The sequence below is a fragment of the Carassius carassius genome, chromosome 7 (assembly GCF_963082965.1).
Source record: "Carassius carassius chromosome 7, fCarCar2.1, whole genome shotgun sequence".
In the NCBI taxonomy this organism is placed as follows: domain Eukaryota; kingdom Metazoa; phylum Chordata; class Actinopteri; order Cypriniformes; family Cyprinidae; genus Carassius; species Carassius carassius.
In genome coordinates this window covers 38199797-38227787 of record NC_081761.1, presented here as the reverse complement: position 1 = coordinate 38227787, position 27991 = coordinate 38199797, and the positions used below count along the sequence as shown (strand labels likewise).

The window sequence follows — 27991 nt, the reverse complement described above, 5'->3', positions numbered from 1 at the left end:
GTTTGTGTGTTTTATTCTCAGCATGATGATGCCTCAATTTGGCTGTTTCTGGATATAGTAGAGGACAATATGGAAAAACTGAAAACTGAGCTGAATTTAAATGACTTCACCTTTATTAGAGATTTGATTAAGGGCAATGGAAGTACAGATGAAACGGTATAAAATCGTGTAAACTGCAATTTCAGCCAATATTCTTTGTTATACAGTGTTTCATTTGAGTATTGAGTTATTTTCATTCTTACAGTGGCCAGATGACAGTGAGAGGTGTGAGAAAAAGTCTTTCCTGTATGAGATTGTGGTAAATCAATGGAATGGCGTTGATGTGCGCAAATGGGACTATTTTGCACGGTAAAAATGCCGGCTTTTAAAGGGATGCTCATTCTAATAATGGTTGTTAATCTTAACAAGAATTATTACGTTGTAAAATACTTAAATAGTCATTACTTTAGATATCATGTAAAACCTCTGATATATTATAACCTTTAATATATTCTCATAAATATTTTGGTGTATGATTAGCTTTTATGGCTGAATAGAGCATTTGTACAATTGATGAAATCTATTGTTTCTGTGTGATGCAGCACACTGTCGATTGTCTGTATAAAGTCAGAGGTTTCTGTCAAAGCAGTCTGCAAAACATTAGCAAGAAACCATGTTGAATGTATCTTTTTGTCCTCACTTTCAGAGACTGTCATTACCTCGGCATCCCAAACAGCTTTGATCCTCAGCGTCTGCTGAAATCAGCTCGAGTGTGTGAGGTGAAGGGGGAAAAACACATCTGCTACAGAGACAAGGTACCTCATACACAAGATCACTTATTATTCATTACATCTCATAAGATCATTTATTACCTACACCACAAAAAGAGGACTTTATTGAGAGATGACTTTTATTGCATAAAACATTGTCACCTGTAAAATAATGAATGATCAATCATTGCTAAGCATGTAAGAAATGATTGTAGAAACAATGCTTCAGTCAAGTGAGTTAAAATGGAAACTTACAAGACAACATCCTCCATTACATAATTATAATTGAATTCAGTTTATATCAATAAGATGAACATAAAAGCAATATTCAGATTTGAGGAAGATGTTTATAAATTAAGTTGAAAACATTTACATTTCAATATTTAAGACAACCCCACTATGTAAAGTTAATGTACACTATTAGATGAGGCCTTGATTAAAATAAAATAAATTAAAGGTACAGTTCATCTAATCAGGCAATGTGTCATTTAGTATTGCGAGAGTAAGATTTTACTGTTCATGGCTGTTCTACTTCCACCTGATATAAAGATGTATCTGGGGGGATCTGATCACTGGTGGTCAGCGTTTTGTTACTAGAGCACAGAAATCACATACAGTAGTCATTCTGCGCTCTAATCCATCAATCTCTGTCTCTCGCAGGTGGCTGATGATATTTATGACATGTTTCACACCAGATACACTCTGTACAACCAGGCCTACCAGCACAAGATCGTCAACATCATTGAAGAAAAGTATGTTTACTATGATTGCACTCCAGTGTAAAAATATGTTTTTGCTCTTCTAGGTCACTGTTGCTTAAGTTGTTTATTGGTTAATACTTTTTTGATTTGTTCATTAGAATCTCTGAAGCCCTCATAGCAGCAAAAGACAAGATCACAAAGCTCTCACCAATTCCTGAAGCTGAATTACAAAAAGATATCAAGAGGAAGATCTTAAATATTCAAAACAATGAAAAAGGTGGTGAGAAACTAACAGCAATGAAAGAATTCATCAAACTGACCGGTCAGTTAAAAACATGATAATTCAATTAAATTGTCATTCTTTCTGCTTAGTAGTTTTCATTTGGCCCAAGAAGACTTGTATTTATACATGTCTGTTGCAAATGTTCTTCTTCTATCAGATCACATCTTTGAGGAGATCTTGTACTCCAGTGATGTCAACCTGAAAGATGCCAAGATGATGCTTGACGATGTTGTGATGCGACGTCTGCCGAAGTGTGTGGGAGAGACTCGACTACAAGAAACTGGAAGGATCTTCGAGGTAGAAGAAAACTGAGAAAACACAATGTTTTATTTAACTGCCATCTTTAAGTTAGATTTCTTCCAAACATTGTGGAGGGCACTGAATTTACAATGTTAAAATATCATCTTTGACTGCTGACTTGTGAGTTTTTCACTAGTGCAAATAAAATTATAGTGAAGCATATAATTAAAACTTAATTCAGAAATAAATTCTAATCTTGCCCTTCTGAACTGTACTTTAGGTTTAGAAATTGTGATTTTAAATTGGTAAATAAAATTTGTATTATCACTCCATTGAACTAACATGTTCTTGTTTGTATCCCAGTTTGCTGGTGGATGGTTGGCAAACTGGGACAGTGTCAAGATCACAGAAATAATTAAAATACAGATTTTTTAAGGAAAATTACAACCCAATATTGTGTTCCTTATCAGAATCATGTCCCCTTTTAATTATTGTTTTTAACCTCAATTACATTAACTTTCATATAACAGTACTCTAGTATGCTCTATGAATGATATGTCCCATTATTTAGTGTCAGTAAATGCATTAACAAGCATTAAATAACAATGACCAATATATTTGTTACAGCATTTAATAATCTTTGTTAACGTTAATTTATTGTTTATCATTTGTTCAGGTCAGCTCAGTAAATTCTATGAAAAGATACACTTTATTTGTATACTGAATGTTCAAGTCAACATTAATAAACATGAATAATATGCTAAATGAATATGCTTTAGAAGTATATTTCATTGTTAGTTCATGTTAGTTTTAACAAATGTACTTACTGTCCACCGACAAACCATCCCTTTCATTTTCTCATCATTTCAAACATTACAGTCAATAGAAATGTGCAGTTAAATAGCAATCATATATATATATATATATATATATATATATATATATATATATGTATGTATGTATGTATGTATATGTTTATTGGGGAGTGACATACACAGATAAAAACACACATTCTCATATAGATAATTTGTTTTCATTTATTGAACTGAAATCCAAATTTCTACAGGTTGAGTGGAAAACAGCGGTGGACGAGTGGAAAAAACTTCACCCAGATCTGGTCTTGCATAAGAAGGATTTCAGCACTGAAGTATGCTGTGTTAAAAACAACACTTACAGTCTTTATATTTTTTATTAGAGCTGTCAATCAAAAACAAAAAAGTCACAATTAATCCCACCTAACATTCAAGTTTTTAAATATACTTTTATATCGCAATAATTTTGCATACAATTTTTAACATAAGGAAAAAAACTTAAGGAGAGGATATTTTTTTATATCTGTTTAATGGCATCTTTTTATATATAAATGAAGGCCAGTATCACTGATACCAGTTCTACAGATGTCTCTATAAAATAGTTTTCCCCCTAATATTTATTCATTGACAATAGCCATTCAACTTTACAGTATAATTGAGAGCCATCAATTTGAACATTTATTAGACTTAAAAAAATGACTTCTAATTTAAGTGAAATTAAAACATTCTGAACATAAACTAATTATACATAAACTAATTATAATAAATGTCATATTTACCAGTGTCTGTCAGCAGAAATATAGTCATCAAACAATATTTTAAATTAAATAAAGATGAATATTTAAAGCTATAAAAGTTCTTTTTTTTCTTTTTATTTCTCTTTGTCCTTTGATTAATGGACATCACAGCTGCTGTTATTAGGCTATTTTGGCTGTTATTTCTTTAAAATCTGCTGCTGCCATTTCTGACCCACTTCAAGTATCAGTGTCTCTACTAATGAGCAGATGAGTTAAACTGAGTGTGTTAGATGAGTGAGACAGTGCTGGGCTTCAGAGACATGTTCTTAAATGTGACTCATATATTATATATTACATGGATGCACAGTTTTAAGGCAACTTTAATCGCCTTTTGGTAACGTCATGACTTAAAGGGATAGTGCACTTTCAAATTAAATTTTGGTATGTTTTAGCTTACCTCAAGGGCATCCAAGATGTAGGTGTCTTTGTTTCAGCAGTAGTTTACACTTTGATATTTTTAGGTCAAACCGTTCTTGTCTGTGACTCATATAATGCAGGTCTAAGGTCACCACCTCAAAGAGCAGGCACAGAGAAGTCCAAATTAAACAATTCCCCATCGTAAGTACACATTGATGACCTGAGACACGAAACGAGCAGTTTGTGTGAGAAAACAAACAGTATTTATATAGTTTGTATCTCTTATACTGTGCTCACACCAAATAGGAATAGAGCGTCTGGCGCGAATGATTTCAATGTTAAGTCAATGTAAAGACACGTTTACGCGCATCTGTAGGTCTCGCGGCGCGAATGAGGCGTTTAATGCATTCGCCCCAATGACGCGAATTGAGCGTCTGTTGCGATACGCATTTAGCATTTGACGCGAATTTGCGTCTGCCGCCAAGTTAAAAAATAGGAAATATGGCTTCAATTCGCACCGCGTTAATCAATCAGGAGCCTGCTCAGGAATTACTCATTCAACATGGAGGAACGACTGATGTTGCCAGTGAACAGTCAACCAGAGCTATATGACACAAGTATCACAAACAAGTTCATATTTCAGGAATAAAAAGGTCCTCGCTTGGAAGAGTATGTTGTAAATACACATTTAACTTTTGAGTCACATAAACGTTTATCGACCCGCTGCCTTCCCGCCGTTTTTCACAACTATTTTCCCCCTAATATAACCTACAGCTTCTATTTGCTAACAAGATAATGTGTTTATTCAGAAGAAATGTGCAGGAAAAAGTGGAAAAGACCCGAGTGCTCTATCAACATCAGCCATCTTGCAAACAGACAACCGCTAGCACTTGCCCCTCCCAGAAGAAGTGGATTTCACCTCGGACGCGCATCAATTTTGCTTCGTCTATTGCGCTCTAGACGCACGAATGCATTCAAAATGTTGAAGCGGCAAACTAGACGCGGTAGACGCGAATTTGACGCTCTATTCGCGTTTGGTGTGAACGCAGCATTATACACAACCATGTCCAAGTGATCTGAGGGCGCGCATGCTTCCTGGTGTGTGACGTGTGTGCGCGTTCTGGCTTAGTCTGCACAAGCGCAGGAAGTGATCTCTCGCGCGTGTACATCACTCATTGTTTACCACACGATACGCCACGATCTGCACTGTCTGAAATATAATACAGTAATTGTAATTAATTAATTGGTCGCCTCCAGTTTATACGTGGTAAACTAAACACAACATGCAAAACGCTGCGGCTCAACAGCAAAGAAAACTCAGATTCTTCCATCAGGCAGGTGTGTGATGGGATACTGTTAATGTCCTCGTCGTCGTCTTCTAGTTGTGGCATTGCTATGTTCCATTCGTGACAACATATGCTCTCCACTTCTGATGGCATCTCATAACACTTGCTACTAAAACACCACCAATTTTGAAGAGATCTCTGTCTCTGAGGCTTGAAGACGTGCTGCTGCAGCGGATCGCTCCTGATTACTTGATCTGTGTAATCTGGTTCAAATAAATATGGTTGTGAAAAACATTAAACGTTGTCTGTTGATATCAAAATCGTCTTCCATTGCGATTCCCTGTACTTCTAAATATGTTTCGATCTTCACAGTGAAAGGTAACACTTCCGAAATCTCTGTGTAAATAATGAGTGACGTACACGCGTGAGAGATCACTTCCGGGGCTTGCGCAGACTAAGTCAGAACGCGCACACAAGTCACACAACAGGAAGCACGCGTGCCCTCAGATCAGTTGGACATGGTTGTGTAAAAGAGGTAAAAAACAATATAAATACTGTTCGTTTTCTTACACAAACCGCTCGTTTTGTGTCTTAGGCCATCAATGTGTACTTACGATGGGGAATTGTTTAATTGTTTAATTGACTTCTCTGTGCCTGCTCTTTGAGGTGGAGACCATAGACCTGCATTATATGAGTCACAGACAAGAACGGTTTGACCTAAAAATATCAAAATGGTTATCAAAAAACGCTAATTTTGACAGCACAAATTTTTTTTTTCACTTTTTGTTTGTTTTTCAATCAACAATGTTTAGTAACTTTAACATTGTAAATCTCCTCTCACAGGTGATTAAACTGGATTATAATAAGGAGGATACAAACCCTATCAACAGTGTCTATTTCTACAGAAAGAAGCAGCAGAAGAAAGGCTGCAAGATTAGGAAATATGAGGTACTCATACCACTGTGCTGCTCAAGTAACTTGCCACTTCAAAAATGATCAACATTTTAGAAAAACTTTTTGTAGAATAAGTAATTCTGAGATGATTGACTGTGTGGATTGGTGGTATGGTCATGGTTCTGTTGTGGCAGTCTAGCAGAATGTTGACCACTGAATAAACCTTATATAAGCACGCTATGATAGTGTGTTCCTGAAGGTGTCGTGGATCAGATGAGTCTGCTGATACAAGCTTGCTTGACATGATCTGCCAAAACTAACTGTGTGCTTGATTTCTTACGACACGTAATCTAGTGATTGCTCAAGCAATAAATAGCAGCTTGTATTCACAGTAAAGTTTTTATTAAACAACTGTTTGTGAGCTAACAGTTGGCCAACACTGTCAGACAAAATGTAGAAACTTTGTATCTTTAGTGATATAGCAGCTTGTAGGTTTTTTTTTTAAGGTCCTGTGAGGATTTTAAGCATCCTGGTCAGACAGGGAATGGTGTCCAGTGATGTCGAAACTGTAAAAAAAAATATATATATTTGTTAGTCACTATTAATTTGTTCCAAAAGTGATTGATAATAGTGAGATTAAAGGAATATTTTTCCCAAAAGTGAAAATTGTCATTAATTATTCACCCTCATGTTGTTTTCAAACCCGTAAGATCTTCATTCTTTGTTTTCTTTGTGCACAAAAAATATCTATATAGCTTTATAAAATTAAAGTTGAACCACTTATGTCACATGGACTATTTTAACGATGTTCTTGCTACGTTTCTGGGCCTGGGAATGTTGCAGTTGTTTTGCTGTCTGTGGAGGGTCAGAAAGCTCTTGGATTTCATAAAAAATATCTTAATTTGTTATTTGAAGATGAACAAATGTCTTTCAGGTTTGAAAAGACATGAGGGTGAGTAATTAATAACATAATTTAGATTTTTGGGTGAACTATCTCTTTAAGGTGAGTGGTATTCAGATGGTCATATAACAACTTTTATTTCAATAGTCACAAAAAAGACAACCCAGGGTGCAGGGAAACTTACTTTGGGTAAAAAGCAAGTTTCTTAGATCTGTAATGACTGATCAACAAGTTGATTTCACTTGTATCTCAGGTATCCAGTCTGCTGCCGAAGAAGTTTAGAGAACAAGTTGGTCGAGTTTACTACACAAAAAACTCTGATGAGGAGGAAAAGGATGCTAAGGAATGCTTTATATGGTGGTGCCTTGGCAAGGTGAGTGTTTATGGTTTTATTTGTCATCCCTGCAGAACTGACACACATAGAAACAGTGGCTACGTTTACATGCAGGGTCGTCGCTAGTGGGGTGAAAGGTGGTGACGATTATAGGGGCCCAGGGCTGAGGGGGGGCCCCTGGCGATCTCAACTGATGGCTGAGTCCAGCCTAAAAGACACTTGGACAACTGACGCGCCACTGCTGCGTGTCGTCAGGAAAGCTCATAATTTTCACCTGTTTTTAAATCTTGCCAATTTAAACATTCAAAAGAGTTTAAAGCATTCAAACACAAGACCAGGGAAAGCTGAACTGAGTAGCTGGTTACTCGCGCGCTGTGTTCGGTGCGCACGAGAGAGCCGCGTCTCGCGGACAGCAACACTGAACCGAGCTCTCTTCTGCTAAGATTTCCTCTTAGTCCCTCCTGCACCTGAACGAACAAATACAAATCGCAGTTTAAACAAAGAGAAAAGGATGTGAAAGAGCCCAATTCAGCAGCCGCGGTGTTCTGGTGTTCAGGATTCACGCAGAGACGCGTCTCAGAGCGCTTCAACAACGAATCTGCCTCATCTTGCTCTTGTACCGACAAATACATACAAAATATGTTAAAATACCCGTCTTGGAAAGTGTGTTCGATCTCATGTACGTGTGGTTATGTCTTAAGTGAAAGTAAAGAGTTAAGAAAGAAATCGGATGTATTTCATTATAATGATGCATTGTCTCTTAAAGTAACCGTTCCTAATTTACTAGCTCTGCTGTCAGTGTCTTTAATGTTAATCCAAGAAAATGAAAGTAAATCACTCACTGCTCTTGACTGAATAACTTTGTAGTTTTATTAATAATTTATCCACAATCCAAATCAACATTATTCAGACACCAGATATAATTGATTATATTGTTTTACTAGTAGGTGCAGAACACTATAGTTCATTTATGTGAGGATAGCAAAATAAAACGAACTGTCATATATTATACCCAAAACATATTCATACTGTACCAGTGAAAATAAAAATAAATAAATTTGGAATCAAAAAAGATTCAGACACTTTGACCTGACCATGTTTTTCTGTAATTGCTAATGCAACCTTTTCACACCACAGACTGAACAAAATTAAGCATTTAGTGGTAATTGTTCAACAAAGTATTGATAGTTGTGTAAATATTGTCATACTAACAGTTGTCTGACGTTTTGGTTGATTGTAATCCATTACATATCTTTCTATCAAAGTTATTTGACATTATTAAGATAAATTTGTGAGTTCTTGTAATATTTTATTACCAATTTCTAAACTACAACAAATAAACTGTAATAATGTGAGAAATGTTGAAGGTGTCTGAATACAGTGCTATTTTAAATTTAATTATTCGGTTTCTGTACCTGGACACCTACAAACTTGAAAAACTTAAACATTGTGTAAATAGCACAAATAAATAAATAGAACGAACATACAAATTAAACTATTTCAAACTGTATACAACCTGAAACGGGGCCCCGCTAACCCCAGCTACGGCCCTGTTTACATGCACACTGTTTGGTTAAATCGGACTGAATTCATTACGGTTCATGAATCTGATTGTAGTGTTTACATGAACGCTAAATAAAGTGATGCGGTTGATGTGCGGGTTTACATGTCACAAGCTTCAAATCAGAATAGAGTTTTTTAGACATGCGCACACTGATAGTGAAAGTGAAAAGTGAAAGTGACATATAGATAATATAGAGTTTCTCGCTGTTTGCACATAATAACCACTCTCCTACATGGTTTCTTTATTTATTTTTAAAAGCATAATTATTATATACACGTTTATGGATAAATAAAATGCCGTGCTGTGCTGCTCATATTTATCACACGAAAACAAAAAGCCCCAACCCATGCCCAAAATGGGTTGCCTGTGGATGAGTATTCAAAACAAGGCTGCCTTGCTCCACTTCACAGTTGCCGAGTAAAATTAGAGTTTTATAATGACAGGACACGCATTTATACAACACTTTATTCAAAAGGAGGAGCCGCTTGTTCTGTGCGCCATACGTCGTTACGTTATTTCTGTGCATGCGCAGTCCTTTCAGTTTCATGGTTCAATCCGATCGAGTGTTTACATGCTCACTCAATCATAATAGAAAAGGAATAAACCACCCCCTTCAATCGGATCGAAATTTGGAGCTCAATTGGATCGATTAAAGTGTTTATATGAAAGTTTTCCAATCCGATTGAGCCGTCATCCAATTATGTCTTTGCAGACGTTGAAAAGACGTCCACTGAGGAGCCAGAATGAAAGTTTTTTTGACGTCTTCTGTACGTCTGATTTAGACGTTCACAGAACCTCCTTACAAGGTTAAAAACTAGTTCAAAAGTGGTCAGTGGAAATATTTTCAACATCATTTAAGGTTCATTTAGACATCATTTATACTGTTTCTGGACCGAATCAACACTCTCAGGATGCGTTAGATTTAGACTCGTGTTATTTCAATGTAATTTCCAGATACTGTGTTTGTCCTAAAATCAAGAAAATAAAATAATCTTCATGAAATAATGAAATAATTGACGATTGAGCTTGTGGTAAAATCAACTGCAAATCAAAGACAATAAATCTCTGAAGATCTCAGCAGAGGAGGATCAAACATCTCCACAAACATGAGAATCATTAGATTGACTTTATTTCTGTCAGACATCTAGAGAAGCTCTTATTGAGAATTAACAGAGGTTTAAATGTTGATATTTGATTCATTTGAAGTCACCATTGTGGTGGACAGTGTTTGGTTTAGTTGGGATCTTGGTCCAGCTACTTCTTGTGTTAGTTTGTCTCTTGCTGCTATAACTGTGTTTTAATAAACACTCTTGGTGTGGTAGAGAGCACTGAAATCAAGTGTTAACATCTTGCATTTAATGGGGACAAAATTATAGCAAACAATATATTTATGTTTTATTGCAGCTATGGACTTATTTTCGTGGATAAAAACCTTGTACTTTTTTTTTTGAAAATGCATCAGGTTATCACACACAGACAGTCAAGATTGTGGATATGCATCACATCAATGTTGACAATCAAAACAAGAAAGTCTGGAAAATAAGGATGAGTTTGTGCTATAAAGCTGTTTTGATTGTCACTGTTTTTGTGATGCATATGCTAAATCATGATGTCTGTGTGTGTGTAAATGATATTTTTACTCAAAATATTTCAAACACACATTTTATCCATCTTCAAAATAAGCAAGTGTTTTGCTCTTGGTGTCCTTACTGTAGAGTCAAAAGGTTTGGGGGGATATAAATGAAAAAATTAATAAACAAAACTAATTTCATGACCTCAGATACTAAATCAGACATACAGAAGACGACAAGTTGGATAAAGGGCCAATGTGAATAGTGGGAGATGGAAACACATTTGTGTTTGTCATGTGACTTTGCGCTATGGTACCGCAAATCCTAATCAGCCGATTGAGCTCGTTCCTCAGCATCTAAATTTTGTTTTGGTCATTCTAAAAAAAATGCCTTTGCAAAGTCTATCATCAAAGCATTTATGTATAATTGTCTCACATGACTGCATTCTCAAACAGCAGCATCCAACCCCGAAAGCATTGACAGCATTTATTGTGTCTCGCTCTGAGATGCAAGTAATTTATTGCATATGAAAATTATTATATTCAGTGGCTTCTCACATGGAACTTTGTATGGAAACCCGGCTATAGTCAAGTTTTTTTTTTTAATGTTGGCATAAAAACAGCACAATTACCAGGATTCAAAGGGAAAAAAACTCACCCTCTCTTTTCTCTCTCTTTTTCTTCAAGTGTGTTATTGAGCTATACGACCAGAATGAGTTTAAAGGCACCAAGTGTGTGGTCACAGGGAACTGTTCATCATTGGACCGCTGCAGTATAACAGAGGTTCGCTCCTGTAAGGTGATCCGAGGGGTCTGGAAGCTCTGGAAGGGTCGTGGCTACAATGGAGATGATTACCTACTGAAGGAGGGACAGTATCCCAATCTTAAGGCATTGAGTGATAGCATATCCAATGCTTCTGCTCCTGCTCCCGCTCCCGTTCCTGATCCTGCTTGGTGTCTTGAATGTCTGCCATTTACGATCCACCTCTATGAAAAGGAGAATTTTGAAGGCCCAATCTTTGAAACAACAGTTGACCTTCATTCATTGGACGGCTGTGGTATAAAGGAGGTCCGCTCCTGTAAGGTGCTCAGTGGTCTCTGGGATCTCTATGAGGGTCCTGGCTATGCTGTACCCCGTTACCAACTGAAGGTGGGGGAGTATCCCAATCCTGGGTCATGGGGCAATGGCAACACTGCTCCTGCTCTGTCTGTGAAACGTCTGACATCTTATAAGATCCGGCTTTTTGAAAAGGAAGATTTTGAAGAGCCAATGCATGAGACAACAGTTGACCGTCGTTCATTGGACGGCTGTGGTATAAAGGAGGTCCGCTCCTGTAAGGTGCTCAGTGGTCTCTGGGATCTCTCTGAGGGTCGTGACTATGCTGAACCCAGTTACCAACTGATGGAGGGGGAAGAGTATCCCAATCCTGGGTCGTGGTGTGCCAGTGACCCCACTGCTCCTGCTCGGTCTGTTAAACGTGTGACAGAGTAAATTCTATGACTAATTTCCCTCATTCATCTTTAAAGTAGGACTGTCAGGATTGAATGCTTACAACTGATTGACAGCTACTGAAGCCACATGTGCCTAAATGAGATTATTTTGTGAATAAAGCGTGTGGTAGATGCTGCTGAAAAAGAGCAGTGCAATGAAATATCAGTGATGAGTAAATCAGTTTAAAGAAAAGGCTATTAAACTATAGTGGGGAAGATTTTACCTTGATTTTACTTCTTCACGAATGCAGTAGACTGATATTTGGGGCTAATAGCTGATTTATGTTAGTGTTTGAGCAGCTTTCTATATGCATGTTGTTATTATTATTATTATATTCACAATGTGGTGCTGGATGTTGGGTGAACAGATACTAGTTAACAGAAGATAATGGTGAAAGGTTGTGTTATATTAGGACAGGTTTGTTTGGTGATGGATAAATATAGGTAACTGATGGACCATTTATTTTTTGGTAATTTACTGTGTGTGTGTGTGTGTAGAGTAGAGATCTGGTACAGCTCTTGTGAGATATTTTGGGGAGGTGCTATTTTTTAGAGATTGAATTTGATATGGAAACAGTCATTTTCTACATCTAATCTTTAATCTTTTAGGATGCAGGAGTTTAGTTATATATTTTTTGTGTGATTAATGGGAAAACAGGTTATTGGGTGAAAATGTAATGCATTTCAGCTTGTTATTCTCAAAAACTGACAAAAATAAACTGTAATGCATCAACAACAATGGAGCAAGTATTTATTTCTTGTCTAATAAATGTTTGTTTTATTTTATTTTATAACTAATTAATCTGTTTTGATACACTAATTAGAGAGTTTCTAAAGACTAATAAAACCAGCTGTACAGATTTGAACAAAAATCAAAATAAGATAGTGAGAACCAAAATGTGCTGAATATATTTTATTTGTTTTTAATGCACACAGCTGTCATATTTTTACAATATTGCAGCATTTTGATCAGATATGAAAATAGAAATTGCTCAAAATAACAGCAGTTTACGCACAAAACTCTCTTAACTTCTCTGTAAGTTAAAACAGTAGTCAACATTTGAAGTGGATCAAGAAAGTTATGACAAGAACACATTTTGAGTTTAAGGAAAACTTTGATGAAAGCTTTTGATCCACTTCAGATGTTGACTATATAGTATATATAGTGTAGATTTTGTAAATTCTCCTGATTTTTAAACTACTGTATGTACAAATGTCCGAAATGTTTACAGTCTGCAGCTTGAGACCTGTTTGCCAGTTGATGAATCTGAAAAAGATGATGAAGAAGAACATAAATCTGTGGAGGTAAAAATGGAAGTGTGCAAACTCTGTAATAACTTTTGCAGTTCTGAGTTTTTGCAGAGTTTTGGCCTTGGTGACAAATAGCTTGATGTGAGATAAATATGGTAAATAAAAGTTGGGACGGTGATTTGTATATTGTTTCTTGTCAAACTCATCCAAACACTCTATCAGATACCACGAGAAAACAACAAAAGGTGCTAATATACACTCACAATGTGATATAATACCAGCAAAAAAAAAAAAAATCTATATAATCCTAACCTTTAAGTCCATACCAAAATCCCAGATAGCCAGTCAATGAAAATATAAATAAATATAAAAATGATAGATGGATAGATGGATAGCAAAAATATATTATGGAGTTGCATGTTGAATTGTCATAAACAGGGCCGTGGGGTTAGCGGTTGCACCAGTGAGACCTGTTTGAAATCATTTAATTTGTGTGTTCATTCTATTTATTTACTTGTGCTATTTACACAATGTTTATGTTTTTTTGTTGTTGTTGTTGTTGTTTTTAAATGTAATTTTATTAATAAGATTCGGGAGGAGCGCGTCAGATACTTAGCCTAACCAACACAGGTGGACCATAATCAAGTAATCAATCCCATAGTATAAATATCGCTGACTTACCTCTATCCACTGACGGTTTATCAGCATCCCTCCTCCACCCCATCTCCTCACTTCAAGTTCACTTTATAAATAGACGGGGAAGGGGGGGTACTCTAGGTTCGGGCCATTCCCGAGCTCGGAGCCCTTCCCCGGACAGCACGCCAAATACGCATTCCATACCTCAGCTAATTATATGTAAGCGTGAACTATTGAAACAAATTAATCTTGATAATGTCAGATAACATCGGTAGAAAGGTATGTAATGGACAAAAGTCAACCAAAAATTACATAATTACATTCTGGCCCCAATTTTATTTATTTATTTTGTTAATGTTACTGATAGTCCACTGTATGAAGAATTTTTGGGTATAACATGTTACAGTTTACTTCATTTTGCTATACTAACTTACATAAATGAACTATAGTGTGGATATCTAGAAGTCTCCCATCTGGATGACAGCACATTTCTATGCATTTCATGTAAATATCAGCTAGAGTGAAGTTATCATATATGATCAGTGTGTGTTTGAGAACTCATCACGTCATGGTTTGATTGATGGCATAGACTCAAGGACCCGGACTGACATGTCTGCAATTTCATTCTCAGTCTAAGTATCTCAAATTTAAGTTATTTGTAATTTGTTTCGTTTACATTGTGTACGTTAGACATAAAAATGCTTTAAGAAGCGAATTTTTTTAGACATTTGACAATACACAAAGATGACAATACAGACATATTTAGATGTTGGCTGGAATATATTCAAATGTTCTGTAAGATCACGGACAGTATAAAAGTGTTCACACATACAGTGATACAAGAGTACAAGCGAAGGGAATGTAGTGATGTGTCTTCAATCTTCTTATTCTTAACAGCATAGAAGCATCTGTCAGTTTACTGCCAAATAGTTTGCTACATAATTTATTGAAATTGTTTAAATTGTTTATTTTTATTATTTTTTTTTATCCTGTGAAGCTGCGATTAAAATAAATGAACCTGACAATGCTGCACAAAGTATATCAAATTTATGTTGACTTGAGAAAGCAACCATACTGATATTCTATTTAAGATTATTATTATTATTTTGAGACTAAAATTTGTAAATGTATTTCTTCCTAGAGTTTTCAAGTTATAACATCCTAAATAATCTCAGATCTCCAAACCAGTCTGACTTCAGCCTAGAATTGACTACATGATTTTTACCCATTTTCTATCGATTTTCTCTCTGGAGAAGTCGACGCTAGTTGCCAAAAGTCAGATCCAGTCTGCAGATCTGAGTTGACAGATTTCATAGAAAACGGAGTAGTTTATGATGGTCACAGACTACATTTTTTTAGCTTCAGACTTTAAGTCCATCCAGTTTGAGGAGATCAAACATGTTTGATATTTAAAGATGATTTTAGAACACATATTGATTTAATTTGTCAAGCGTCTCCTAGCAACAAACCACACCTTTCTGCATCAGTTGGTTGTGATCGGAGGGATTTTAAAACACAAGACATCATACATTTACCAAAACTGTGAACAGTCATGAAGGAAAAACTGGTAATCACACAAAAAACTGAGGATCACACACTACCAGACTTTAAAATCTCTTCAGATTTTGTCCTGTGGGTTATCCCAGCCTTTATTGTGCTATATCATTTCTAACCGATTAAACTTACATTCAAAACCAAATACTATAGATATACAAAAGCCATTCACATATCACTTATTAATAGGGAAAACTGCAAAGTGCAATATAACAGATTATTTCCCACCTTCTAAAGGAAAGACCTTCTCGCTGTTATTTTCAGATGTTTTATTGCTTATGAGTTATTGTCTATTAATAAAGCGAAGCCATTACAAATGGTGATGCGTTAAAACTTTATTAAATGAAGAGTCTCTGAGTAATTCAAATACATATAGGTATAACATATTCTTCTGTAACTGAATATAACTATTCAGCCTAAAGAGGCTCGTCCCAGCTGAGCAGTTGTGTTGTTGAGGAGGAATCCAGATCCTGTGGCCATTTAACTGAGTCTCAAAGGTAAGAGCAATTGTTTACAACTGTTATGGGGACATAATATAAGGATTTACCACGACTAACAAATACAACAAAACAAAAGACTCATGTTTATGATTGGTCTAGCCTGGAAAATAAGTTTTTAAATGGTATTTGAGCATAAGGAACAACATTTATAAGGCAGTTCATTTCAGATTTTGTTGCTGATATATGTAATTTAATTGTGAGCTCAGCAACCAGTTTTTCAGATTTGCCCCATTTATTGACTATTTATGCTGCACTGTAAAACCCGACAAGTTAACTTAACTCAAACCGTTTGAGTAAACAGATTGCCTTGATTTAAATCATGTAAGTTTTAAAACTTTGCATTCAAGTAATTAAGTGATTAACTAAGTGCTGATTGAGAATTAGTGATGAACAGCTGCTGTTAACAAACAGAATCACTGAAGAAAAGAGAAACATAAGAACTACTACAACTGACTTCAGACACAGCCTTAGATGAAATCAACTGAAATAAAATACATGAAATCTCTCAAGATCTGATTAAACAACCCCACAAACAGCATCACCAGCTCCACTTATTAATAACCAGACTGACTTTATTTCTGTCAGCCGTCTACAGAAGATCTTATTGAGAATGAACTAAGGTTTAGATGTTGATTTATTGTTTCATTTGAAGTAACCATGTTAGAGATCAGTGTTTGCTTTAGTTGGGCTCTTGACCCTTTACTTCTGTCTTTGTGTTTTCTCTGGCTATTATAACCGTGTGTTTCTAAAACACATTTGTTGTAATTCAAAAGTAAAGTAATTGGTTTGACCAATTACTGGCATAGAAGAAAAATGTATGTGTACAAAATGTTTATAAAGTCATTTTTATATTAACTGAATATCACAGAACCACTGGCTCTTAGTGTCATTTTTTACTAGAACCACTTCTACAAATTACACTACACCTACTTCATCAAAGATTAGACTCTGTACGGCTCAATAATTGTGAACAATAATGAATAATTATCATCACCAATATAGAGTATAACAACCTACACCTAGGTACAGGTTAACACCTGATGGCATTTCTTCTGGGCTTTTGAGTTACAACAAATGTGTTTTAGAAACACACGGTTATAACAGCCAGAGAAAAGACTTAGACGGAAATCAAGGGTCAAGAGCCCAACTAAAGCAAACACTGATCTCTAACATGGTTACTTCAAATGAAACAATAAATCAACATCTAAACCTTAGTTCATTCTCAATAAGATCTTCTGTAGACGTCTGACAGAAATAAAGTCAGTCTGGTTATTAATAAGTGGAGCTGGTGATGCTGTTTGTGGGGTTGTTTAATCAGATCTTGAGAGATTTCATGTATTTTATTTCAGTTGATTTCATCTAAGGCTGTGTCTGAAGTCAGTTGTAGTAGTTCTCGTGTTTCTCTTTTCTTCAGTGATTCTGTTTGTTAACAGCAGCTGTTCATCACTACTTTACAATTATCACTTTAATTGTTACTTTAATTACAAAGGTTTAAAACTTACGTGGTTTAAATCAAGGCAATCTGTTTACTCAAACGATTTGAGTTAAGTTACTTGTCGGGTTGTACAGTGTTGATAAAGAATCTACATAATTTACTTTAAACATTTTGCTTTTTATTTTATCTTTTATAAATTAATTTAGCATACTTTATCTTTTCCTTTGTGTTAATATTATGATGTTTAAAATCAACGTGTATTTTTCAATGTGTAAATATCTTAGAATCATGTGAGGGACAGCTGGAGAAACATGTGCAGGAACAACAACTTGAATGCACAGCACTTCCAAATTTATGTATGTATTAAAAAATGTGTGTAAAAAAAAAAAAAAAAATTCTGCATTTCTTCTTCCTCATCGTTTAAATTGGCTTCTCTTTCAGTTTCTTGAAATGGGTTTTGGGAAAGGAGGAGGAAACCTCCTTGACAATGTCTATTTCTACAACAAGAGGGACAGGAACACAGCCTCCAGGATTCAGTCGTATCAGGTACACGTTCATCTGTATGAGCAGCTTTATCACACAGTTTTCATCTCATGATGAGAGATCGTAAATGGATTGTGCTTTTACTCTTCTCCCTGCAGGTGTCCAGTCTGAAGCCAGTGAAGTTTCATGAGAAGCTTGTGAGAGTTTACTGTACAGACATGGATCAGAGGGTTCAGAGGAAAGCCGAGCGACACTTCCATAAATGGTGCACAGACAATAGAGACACCTTCATTGAGTTCGGCCCTGTTTTAGATGATGATGACTCAGGTAACACCTATTGTGCTAACAAGCTAATATAATTATTGGTGCATTCATATTCTCTAGTTTGTGTATTTTAATTCTCATTTTAAACTACTTGTTATATTGCAGGAGAAGGAGCACATTGAACCATCAATACATGCTGAAAACAGAACATAAGAGCCATTTGATATTTTATCTGCTCTTAAAAGCATATAGATCATGTAAGTCTAAACAAAATATCTAGTGCATGTATTTATTTGATTTACATAACATTAAGACAATATTAAAGTAAAGTGAAATTGTGAAGTAGCAGCTTTCTCTCTCTCTCTCTCTCTCTCTCGCTATATATCTTGGGTTTTTAATGGGTTTTATCATTTACAGTTTATCATCATTACAATGTGTGTAATCAAATAATAATATGAAAATATAATTGTAAAAGTTTTACAAACTTTATATCAGTTTCAAAGCAAGAAACAGATATATGTATCTTTTTAAAATGTGGACCTTCATTGAGACATTAAAAATTTTAGATGGTTTAGATTGCATCATTAATAAAACTTACATTTTATTCTAACCCTGTGTTATATTATCTGTTTTTCTCTTAATTGGGTTATATATTTTTTTCTTGTCTTGCACCTTATAATGCATTGTACAATCTCATGAACTGTAACCAGTTAAAACATAAAAACACTTATCAATTAATTGCTACACTATGCATTTTAAATGAGTTTATAATTATTTATGACAACGTATAATGTATTACAATGTACATTATGAATAATTATAAAGTTTTATAACTATTATAACTTTAATAACTCTTGATAATGCATATATAATGGCTTTAAGTGTTGCCAAAACATTAATACAATTAATAACTTTACCTTTTTATTTGACTAAATAATTGTTCAAATTTTACTATAACAAATAACATAGAGTACTTTTAAGTCCAATGATTTATTTTTTCTTGTTCTTGCGTTTGTTTTGATTGTCATATGCTTGTTAGACCACTGTGTGGCAGTAGTGTTTTCTTCCCCTCTATTTTCTTCTCCCAAACAGGGGACATCCCATTCTCAGGAAAAATATATCATCTTACATGTTTAATGTTGAATATTCAGTTAACAGTTGTGTACCTGTAAATGCATACGCTTATACATGTTTGAAATAAAATGCATTTACAAAATGTGTTCAATGATGCAGGCAAGTGTTTATTTTCTTAAAATACCATTTTAACCAACTAGCAGTTGCCAAGGGGTAATCAGTCTTACTTTTCTACAAATTAAACCAATCTACCTTTCATAACTGAATTAAAGAAGTAAAAAACGTTGGGTTGTTTTTTTAACCTAACCGTTGGGTTACACATATTGGGTCAATGTGTTGGGTTATATTAAAATTTGTTGGGTCATTTTTTTTTTCGTTGTTGGGTTATTTTTAGTTATATCCCAACTGTTGGGTTCAATATGTTTCCCGCTTCACTCCGCTTCAAATTTTAACGGTCCAGGCAGCCTGCATGATTATGAAAGGTAAGTAACTGTTAATATAATCGTATGAAGTATGTTACTGTTATAGCATTAAGTAATGTGTCTGACATGTTAATTATTATTTTTTTATACATTAAAAAAGTTTATATTCCCTTTAGTGCGTTTGTTTCCCCCAGAGAATCACTGAACACTGTACAAAAAGTACTGTAGAATTTACAGGATTTTACTGGCAAAAAAGTTGCCAATAAAATCCTGTAAACATGATGTTAACTGCTGTAAAATGGATTACAGGAAATTACTGCAAAGCAAATTACAGTTAATTGCTGTACACTGTAAAAAAAAAAAGTAGTAGTAAAAAAAGAGCAGTGTTCATCATTTACGCTGCGCCCAGGGACCAGCTGGGGGTTCGGTGCCTTGCTCAAGGACACTTAAGCACTTTTTTTTTATTATTGAAAGTTTGTGTCCAAAGCACAAGGACATGTGTCTTGTATATTAACTTCTTTACTCAATGCATTTTACACTGAACTCAACACATGGTACATAATGCATGTTAAATAAATCCAGTGTTATAATTATACCTTCATACGTTAGCAGTCTTGTGGCATGAAGTCACATGTATTTAACATTTTTTTTTTAAAGGAACTATTACGTGAAAATTACTATATTGCGTAATTTAACATCAACCTAATCCACTGGGCAAAGTTACATCTTTTTATGTTTTTGCAGACGTTGAAAAGACGTCCTCTGAGGAGACAGAATGTTTTTATGATGTCTTTTTTTAAAATGTTTTTTATGTCTTCTGTAAGTTTGATATAGACGTTCACAGATCCTCCTTACAAGGTTCTGTGACTTTATTTCTGTCAGACATCTAAAGAAGCTCTTATTGAGAATTAACAGAGGTTTAAATGTTGATATTTGATTCATTTGAAGTCACCATTGTGGTGGACAGTGTTTGGTTTAGTTGGGATCTTGGTCCAGTTGCTTCTTGTGTCAGCTTGTCTCTTGCTGCTATAACGTGTATAAAAACACTGTTTTTGTGGTGAAGAAAGATAAAATTTTAAAAACATATGGTCTTTTACTTATTTAGACTATTTGAGTAATATAAAGTCGTGGCCTAGTGGTTAGAGAGTTTGACTCTTAACCCTAGGGTTGTGGGTTTGAAACCCGGGCCGGCAATAACACGACTGAGGTGTCCTTGGGCACCGCGGCATAAATGAAGAACAATGCTCTTTTTTACTTTTTTTTTTTACATAGTGTACAGCAATTAACTGTGATTTGCTTTGCAGTAATTTCCTGTAATCCATTTTACATAAATTAACATAATTTTTACAGGATTTTATTGGCAACTCTTTTGCCAGTAAAATCCTGTAAATTGTACAGTACATTTTTTACAGTGAATGCTATTCCAGTTTGTTCGCCAGCATTAATACATTAAAAGATTAGCTGCAAAACTTTTCAGACAAGTATTACTTAAAATTAATAAAAATGTCTGGTGAAATGTGAAAGTTTGACGAAATCATTAGAATTAAGCTAGAAAAGCCGCACGGATCATTTATCGGATCGGACCAGTGAAAGAAGCTGCTCGAGCTGAGCTCACACAGTCATGCGACAGACAGCAGACTCCTTGAGAATCGTTTGAAAGAACCTGCAATTTCCTTTAAAAAAGTTCAAAACCCAGACGAAAGAAAAGCGCGGTCGTGAGGCAATCTGCTCTTTCTGCAGAAATTTATACCTGTGCCCCAAATTTACATAACGTTACTCCTACAACCAACCTTTAAGAGGGGAGCGTAAAACAGAAGCCATATTCTACTTAGCACACCAGCACTAATTAATTATACAGTAAAAGTGTTTTAATGGTTTATTCATATTGAATATTGTTATGCATCTATCAGTTGTTGTTTTTTTTTTACTTATGCTTTCTCTGTACTTTTGTCATTTAAAGGCCTCAGTGCAGAAATTGTCTTTAAAACCCTTCCTGCCATCTGCACCATACCACACAAATGGAAAAATGGTGTGCACATCATACACTGAAATGAAGCGGTCCTTCATTGACATTCAACCTGTAAGTAAAAGCAACACTTAAAATTACAGTGCCGTGTGTAGTCAAGTCACCTTTATTTATTTTGTATAAGACACATTTTTGGGTGAATTATCACTTCAACCAATTTAAATTCGCTATAGCTTTTAACTCATTTAAATTCACTCATTTGTAAAGTGAGTGTATCAATGAAATATCATCACAATGCATGCTAACGGAACTTTTCGTTTTATTCTTTTAAGGTTGGCACTAATAAGTGCTGCACTTGAATCATGAGACAAGCCAGAATCCACATGTCCTGGTGCTTGGTGACAGGGAAAACTCCTCCCAAGATTTGATTATTTTAAACAGGGAGGCGATGGAACAGAAGCTGATACTATAAGCAGTCGATCTGTGTTTCAAACTTTTCTTTTTATATGACATTTACTACCTAAAGCCCTCTGCTCCCATTTGAGAGTTTTTGTAACACACAGTCTTTAATAGTTTCTTCTGCACACTGTCTCCTCCTTAAAAACTTTGTATTTAGTAATCAGTAAAAAAACTTTTTTATTTTGGTGATCATCAGTAGGTCCAGCAGCTGGTATATTTTTTATTATTAATACTTGATTTTATGATTATTTTTTGTTTTATTGTTATATGTTATGTTCATTTTATTTCATTTATTTAATCCATCCAAGTGCACACACACAGCAGTGAGAAGTGAACACACACCCAGAGCAGTGAGCAGCTATAGATCCAGCACCCAGGGAGCAACTGGGGGTTCAGTGCCTTGCTCAAGAGTATTGAGAGTGGGAGAATGTCAGTTGTATTTTTACACATTCTTGTACATTTAAATAAAATATTTTAAAATATATTTGTAAATGTGTTATTTGCATATTAAAATAAGCAGTTTCAAAATATGGTTTTATTAAGTCATTTTTAATAAAAATACTGATGTTAATTAATATAAATAATTAACTCAACTGTTGGGTAACTTTTAACCCAACAGGATTTTAACCCAGTGGGTTGGGTTGAAATAACCCACAGATGGGAAGGTGCTATACCAACCCATAGTTGGATTATAGGTTGGGTTATTTTTAACCCAATTTTTTTTAGTGTGCAGTCTTGAAGAAAAACATTTTCGCCAATATATGTCAGTTTATGTTTACTTTTAAACATAAACATTTCAAGCAGAATGTTCAGTTATGTGTTATATGTATTAGTATAGTCTCTTATTTCCTCTACTTTCACTTTCGTTTTTAGCTCGGTTCATGAGGACACTCTCGCTCCCTCTAGCGGCGCAGAGTAGCAGCACACTCTCCTCTGACACACTTAAGCTGTGCTGTTACACATTTTATATCTGCCTACACACATTTCCAAAACATTGCCTCTTCTTATATATCAAAAGTTCACTCACAAATCAAAGAGCTGCACACACACAATGCAAAATTGCATCTCGTCCAAAATGAATCCCTGCATTTAAAATATTACAAACTTATCTCAGAAGCAAACATCTGTGAAGACCTTTGCCGTAATATTAAAAAAAAAGAAGTTTTTGTTGTTGTTGTTTCTTTTTTTCAACTGCTTACTCACAAATTCTTTACGTGTCACACAGTTTCTGAAAGCTGACACTCAAACAGCAGAAGCACACAAGTCACTAAGTAATGCAAATAGTTACTTTTTTAGGGAGTAACTCATTATTCTAATGTACTACTTTTAAAAGTAAGTTTTCCCAACACAGCTGAAAACACATGACTGAAAATTACATTTAACATGGGAACTAGATATCAGAACCGTTTCATGTGGTTTAATAAGGAAAATAAAAGTTAATGCTGATATTCAGCACTCTGTTTCATGACAAACATTTACTACTCTTCTTTAACAGCATTCATTTACTCCTCTAACTCTCATAAACAATCAACTAACAATGACTGGATTGATGAACTCTCTGAACAAATCCTTCCACAAACAGAGACGGTCCGTATACTCAGTAAATATGAGATCACATGTGTTTTGTTAAGCTTTGCTGTACAATGTAAATCAAATATTTTCCTACCCATAAGAATAAACAGTGTTTCCATTGAAAACACATTGTGCTATTAGGCTTACAAAAGAAAAGCAAAAACATAAACCTGAATGGACATATGTAAGAGTTATAGAAGACAAAAAGAACAAACTACAGCTGAGATAACAGACATATGTCATATACAATGACATTATTAGAAATCAGTGGATATAACAACAAAATATTTAGATCTTTGTATTGCAGTGTATGTTTGAACCAAATAAAATTGCAGTGACTTCTGTCTGATTTGATAGATATTTATATAAGTATACATATCTTATAAGTACTATTTATGAAGAAAATATACTGCAATTTTTACATAGTGTAAGTATCTGTCAATAATTGCTCAAGTGAAAAGATTTTAACAAATGCAACCTAAGTTAAAAAGACTGAAAATACAACTTGTGCTGATTGTAGACAACACAAATGACACTGATGTTCACTCACGCTAGTGTTTTTAGTGCTTGTTTTTCAAATGTCTGTTTTAAATCGTATGATTTTCCATTTTAAAATTACATTTCCATGCATGTAAATGACATATTTATCTACAAATACAGATTGAGCTGTAGATACTGTAAATGTTGTATAAAAGAGTTAATAAAAACCTGTGTGATGTTTCCTGAAACAGAAAGTAACACAGTGGCCTTATCTACTCAATATTCACAACAACTGTATTTAGATCTGGAAGGAATCTTGATTGTTCTGTTCAAAATGGGTCTTTCATGAAATGATAACTGATATAATGATTAATATTAGCAACATTCATAAAGCAGATAACCATGAGAGAGTATTGAAATCACAAACAGTTCAGCTGTATGAAGACGATCGTCTCTGCAGCACAAGATCAAGATGAAAACCTGTATCATTCAAAGACTTTCAGTCATTACATCTGCCTCATAATGTAGGTACCTCAACAGAAAAGTGTTCCTATGAATCACAAGCACACACACATATTTGGCTAGATCGCAGGACATCCATATAAAATGTGCTTGATAAAGAATAAAGTGCACAATCTAATAATACTTTCTTAAAGACAATCATGTAAAACAAAATTTAAGACAAGTTTCTAATTAAGGACGTAACTGCAGAGAAGAGACAGGAGCAAATGCGTGACATTAGAGAAAGTATGGAGGTTAAATTTGTCCAGCAGCTCATGTTTTAATTTGCATGTATGATCAAACATTTCCATTAAGCAACACCAAAACAAACACCCGTCATTCATCCAACATTTGATTAATAAATTAAATATTTGCATTGCATGCTATCAGAGGTTTGACTGACAAAACCTCACTCAGAAGGTCACTGTATGGACATGTATGGACATGACGAAATCACAGAGCTTCAGGTTTAGGCCAGGAGAGGAAAGTGCCTCAGGACAAGATATATTTGAATGGATGTCCATCTGTCCACAGTGTCTTTGTTCTCTCTTTCAGTTCTGAACACAAAACAGCTTTGATAAGCAATCAGTACAATGAACCATTCTTACATTTGAAGATATCTATAAAGATGTGTGATATTCCAGTGTCTAATGCACAGATATGTCCTTTCCTCAAACTGCTCTGACAACAACTCATCTAATAAATAAACTCCTCTAATAAATTACTCATCTAATAAAACACAAGAACAGTTTACAATAGGAGAAAACAAGAACAGAATAGTACACAGAAACTAGTTTACTTGTTAAAAAAGCAAAATAAATATAAACTTTAAAATATAAAGTATTGTACTATATATTTATTTAAAATTGCATAATGTTATTGGGATGCCATCCAATACACTTTAGAAGGTCTGTGGAACTTATATAACACATATAAAATAATTATACTCAATGCATCTTTCTCAACAAAATTTATGGAGGTTAAAAGAGGCAAACAGCATTTTTTTTTACATTTACATGTATATTTACATTAATCTCTCGGCAGTTTTCATCCAAACTGACTTACAAATGAGAACGAAAGCAAACTGCAGCAATTCATTAAAGAGGACACAAAACATTTCAAGTGCTGCACTGAGATTACAGAAATCACTAAAACTTTACAATGAGGGTCCATTGGTTAATATTAATGTATTTAATGTATATGCAGTTAATGTTCTTAATTATTATTATTTTTGTTATTATTATAGTTTTTGATTAATCAACATATAAACTACTGAATACAATTAAAGAAATAGCTATTAAAGGCAAAAAAAGTAAAACAAAAATAATAATAATGTGTATTATAATTACAGAGAGCATTATAGGCGTAAAACAAAGTGAAAGTTCACAACGGAAAGCAAACACAGATCAGCTGTTCATCTCATCAAACAGCACTATCTGTTCTTCACTCGTGTAACTGAACTTGTTTCCTCTAATTCTTTAATTCCTGCAAACCACAGAAGGTTTTGTTTATGTGAGCATCAACACACCTTTCCACATCTTACAGTTGAACCTGCTAAACAGTGCAGTTTTATTTTCAGGGGCGTTGGTATGTTTTATGTTTTTATATCATAGATACCTGTTACTTTTACTAACAAGACATACCTGAACATTCAGACAAAGTCATGACACGCAACACCTGACAAAAGAAAAGATTTAAAACATGACAAAATACCCCAGCTGTTCACCCATCAAACCTGTTGTGTACTGTACATGTACAGCTTTATGAGATGTATTTGGATCTAAAATTAATTGTGAGGGGAAATTTCTCAAAATAACTTTACCACAGAAGAAAGGAACAATGTAAACCCAGATTTTGATTCAACTCAGGAGATAGAGTTCATATTACCTAAATGTTTCTAATTTATTGACATTAATTGTTAATTCTGAGTAAGCTGAACTTTTTCAAGTCATTTCTTATTGTACTTGTTTTTTTAAGTCCAATCAGTAGTTTCTAATCAAACAAACTGAGATTGTATTACTTAAACATGTGTCATTTCTTTACATTACTTATGAATTCTGAGTAAACTGTACTTTTTAAAGGCCTATCTTATTGTAATTATGTCAATAATTAGTCAATATCAAGTCAATATCAAGTATTTCCTGTTACTAACAAGACTGGCTGCAGCCTGGCGCTTCCCATCTCATGCCGAGGCGTGTCCAACGGTTCATAGGGTCAAAAACAAAATACGAAATCGCAAATTATTTTCCAGATGGAGTCACGGAGTCAAGTTTGTGATTTCTGGATGTTATTGTTGTGTCACTGATGTTAATGCACAATTGATGAAACCTCATTTAAAACTACATTAGTGTTGGTTGACATTTGTCAGCGAATAGCTAATTTTTTTTTTTTTTCATGCCATCACTGAGGAAACTAAACATCTAGAAGCTTATTAGGCCATGGCTTTGTTTCTTTTATTGCTGAAAAAAAGGCATGTTCAATAACATGTTCGGGGGAAGTCGTGGCCTAATGGTTAGAGAGTCGGACTCCCAATCGAAAGGTTGTGAGTTCGAGTCCCGGGCCGGCAGGAATTGTGGGTGGGGGGAGAGCATGTACAGTTCTCTCTCCACCTTCAATACCACGACTTAGGTGCCCTTGAGCAAGGCATCGAACCCCCAACTGCTCCCCGGGCGCCGCAGCATAAATGGCTGCCCACTGCTCCGGGTGTGTGCTCACAGTGTGTGTGTGTGTGTGTGTTCACTGCTCTGTGTGTGTGCAATTCGGATGGGTTAAATGCAGAGCACAAATTCCAAGTATGGGTCACCATACTTGGCTGAATGTCACTTCACTTCACACTAAAAAAATAAAAAAAATTGATCAGTGTAATGTTGTAGTTGTATGAATGTATTTTACACAGCTCTATTAATTGAAAGACATTTTGAAACAGAGTTTCAGGAACTAAAAGTTAAGTTGGGTCAGATAGAATATACAATTTAGTTGAATTGGTAATGGAGTAAGTAATGCTTCCAAGCTGAGTTAAATAAATGGGTGGCAAATTATTGTTTAAACTAAGTATCTTCAGTTACTATAACACGGTTATTAAAACGTTCAACTTAAATGTTCTATTCCATTATATTATGGGCTTAAGTACATTGAACGTAGTACACTTCACTTATTCAACTAATGCTTCATTACTTAAAACTTTTAAGGCAATGAGTTACCTTGTTTTTTTTGTAAAGTAGATTCTACTTATCCAGGTTTACAGTGAAGTCATACACGCCTGGAATAATATTGGGAGAATAAATTATTCCTAGCCTTTATTATCTAATATTGGAATTACATTAACATATATTTGCTAAACAGACTAACCAATCAAACACAGTAGGACAAATAAATATAAAATAACTATATAGAAAATAATGTTCAGCTGGCAGCTC

At 34.8% G+C, this 27991-nt stretch overlaps 2 protein-coding genes across 2 annotated transcripts; both read left to right on the top strand.

The window, feature by feature from the left end:
• Positions 1-136: 136 nt before the first annotated feature.
• On the top strand, positions 137-12019 carry LOC132144294 (uncharacterized). Its single transcript, XM_059555073.1, has 9 exons — positions 137-142; positions 245-348; positions 686-794; positions 1410-1501; positions 1609-1772; positions 1891-2030; positions 6069-6173; positions 7274-7393; positions 11176-12019. Exons 1-9 carry the CDS (start codon positions 137-139, stop codon positions 11977-11979), a joined length of 1644 nt encoding a protein of 547 aa, XP_059411056.1. The 3' UTR covers positions 11980-12019.
• Positions 12020-17642: 5623 nt separating this feature from the next.
• On the top strand, positions 17643-18445 carry LOC132144169 (deoxynucleoside triphosphate triphosphohydrolase SAMHD1-like). Its single transcript, XM_059554932.1, has 4 exons — positions 17643-17710; positions 17796-17900; positions 17996-18164; positions 18267-18445. Exons 1-4 carry the CDS (start codon positions 17666-17668, stop codon positions 18281-18283), a joined length of 336 nt encoding a protein of 111 aa, XP_059410915.1. The 5' UTR covers positions 17643-17665; the 3' UTR covers positions 18284-18445.
• The last annotated feature ends 9546 nt before the right edge of the window (positions 18446-27991 follow it).

Excerpts from the sequence above, each read along its gene's own strand:
- LOC132144294 (XM_059555073.1), top strand. Across the intron at positions 2,031-6,068 it reads AAACTGGAAGGATCTTCGAG|GTGATTAAACTGGATTATAA; the intron begins GTAGAAGAAAAC and ends CTCCTCTCACAG. Across the intron at positions 7,394-11,175 it reads TATGGTGGTGCCTTGGCAAG|TGTGTTATTGAGCTATACGA; the intron begins GTGAGTGTTTAT and ends TTTTTCTTCAAG.
- LOC132144169 (XM_059554932.1), top strand. The coding sequence starts at position 17,666 with ATGTGCAGGAACAACAACTTGAATGCACAGCACTTCCAAATTTAT. Across the intron at positions 17,711-17,795 it reads CACAGCACTTCCAAATTTAT|TTTCTTGAAATGGGTTTTGG; the intron begins GTATGTATTAAA and ends CTTCTCTTTCAG. Across the intron at positions 17,901-17,995 it reads CCAGGATTCAGTCGTATCAG|GTGTCCAGTCTGAAGCCAGT; the intron begins GTACACGTTCAT and ends TTCTCCCTGCAG.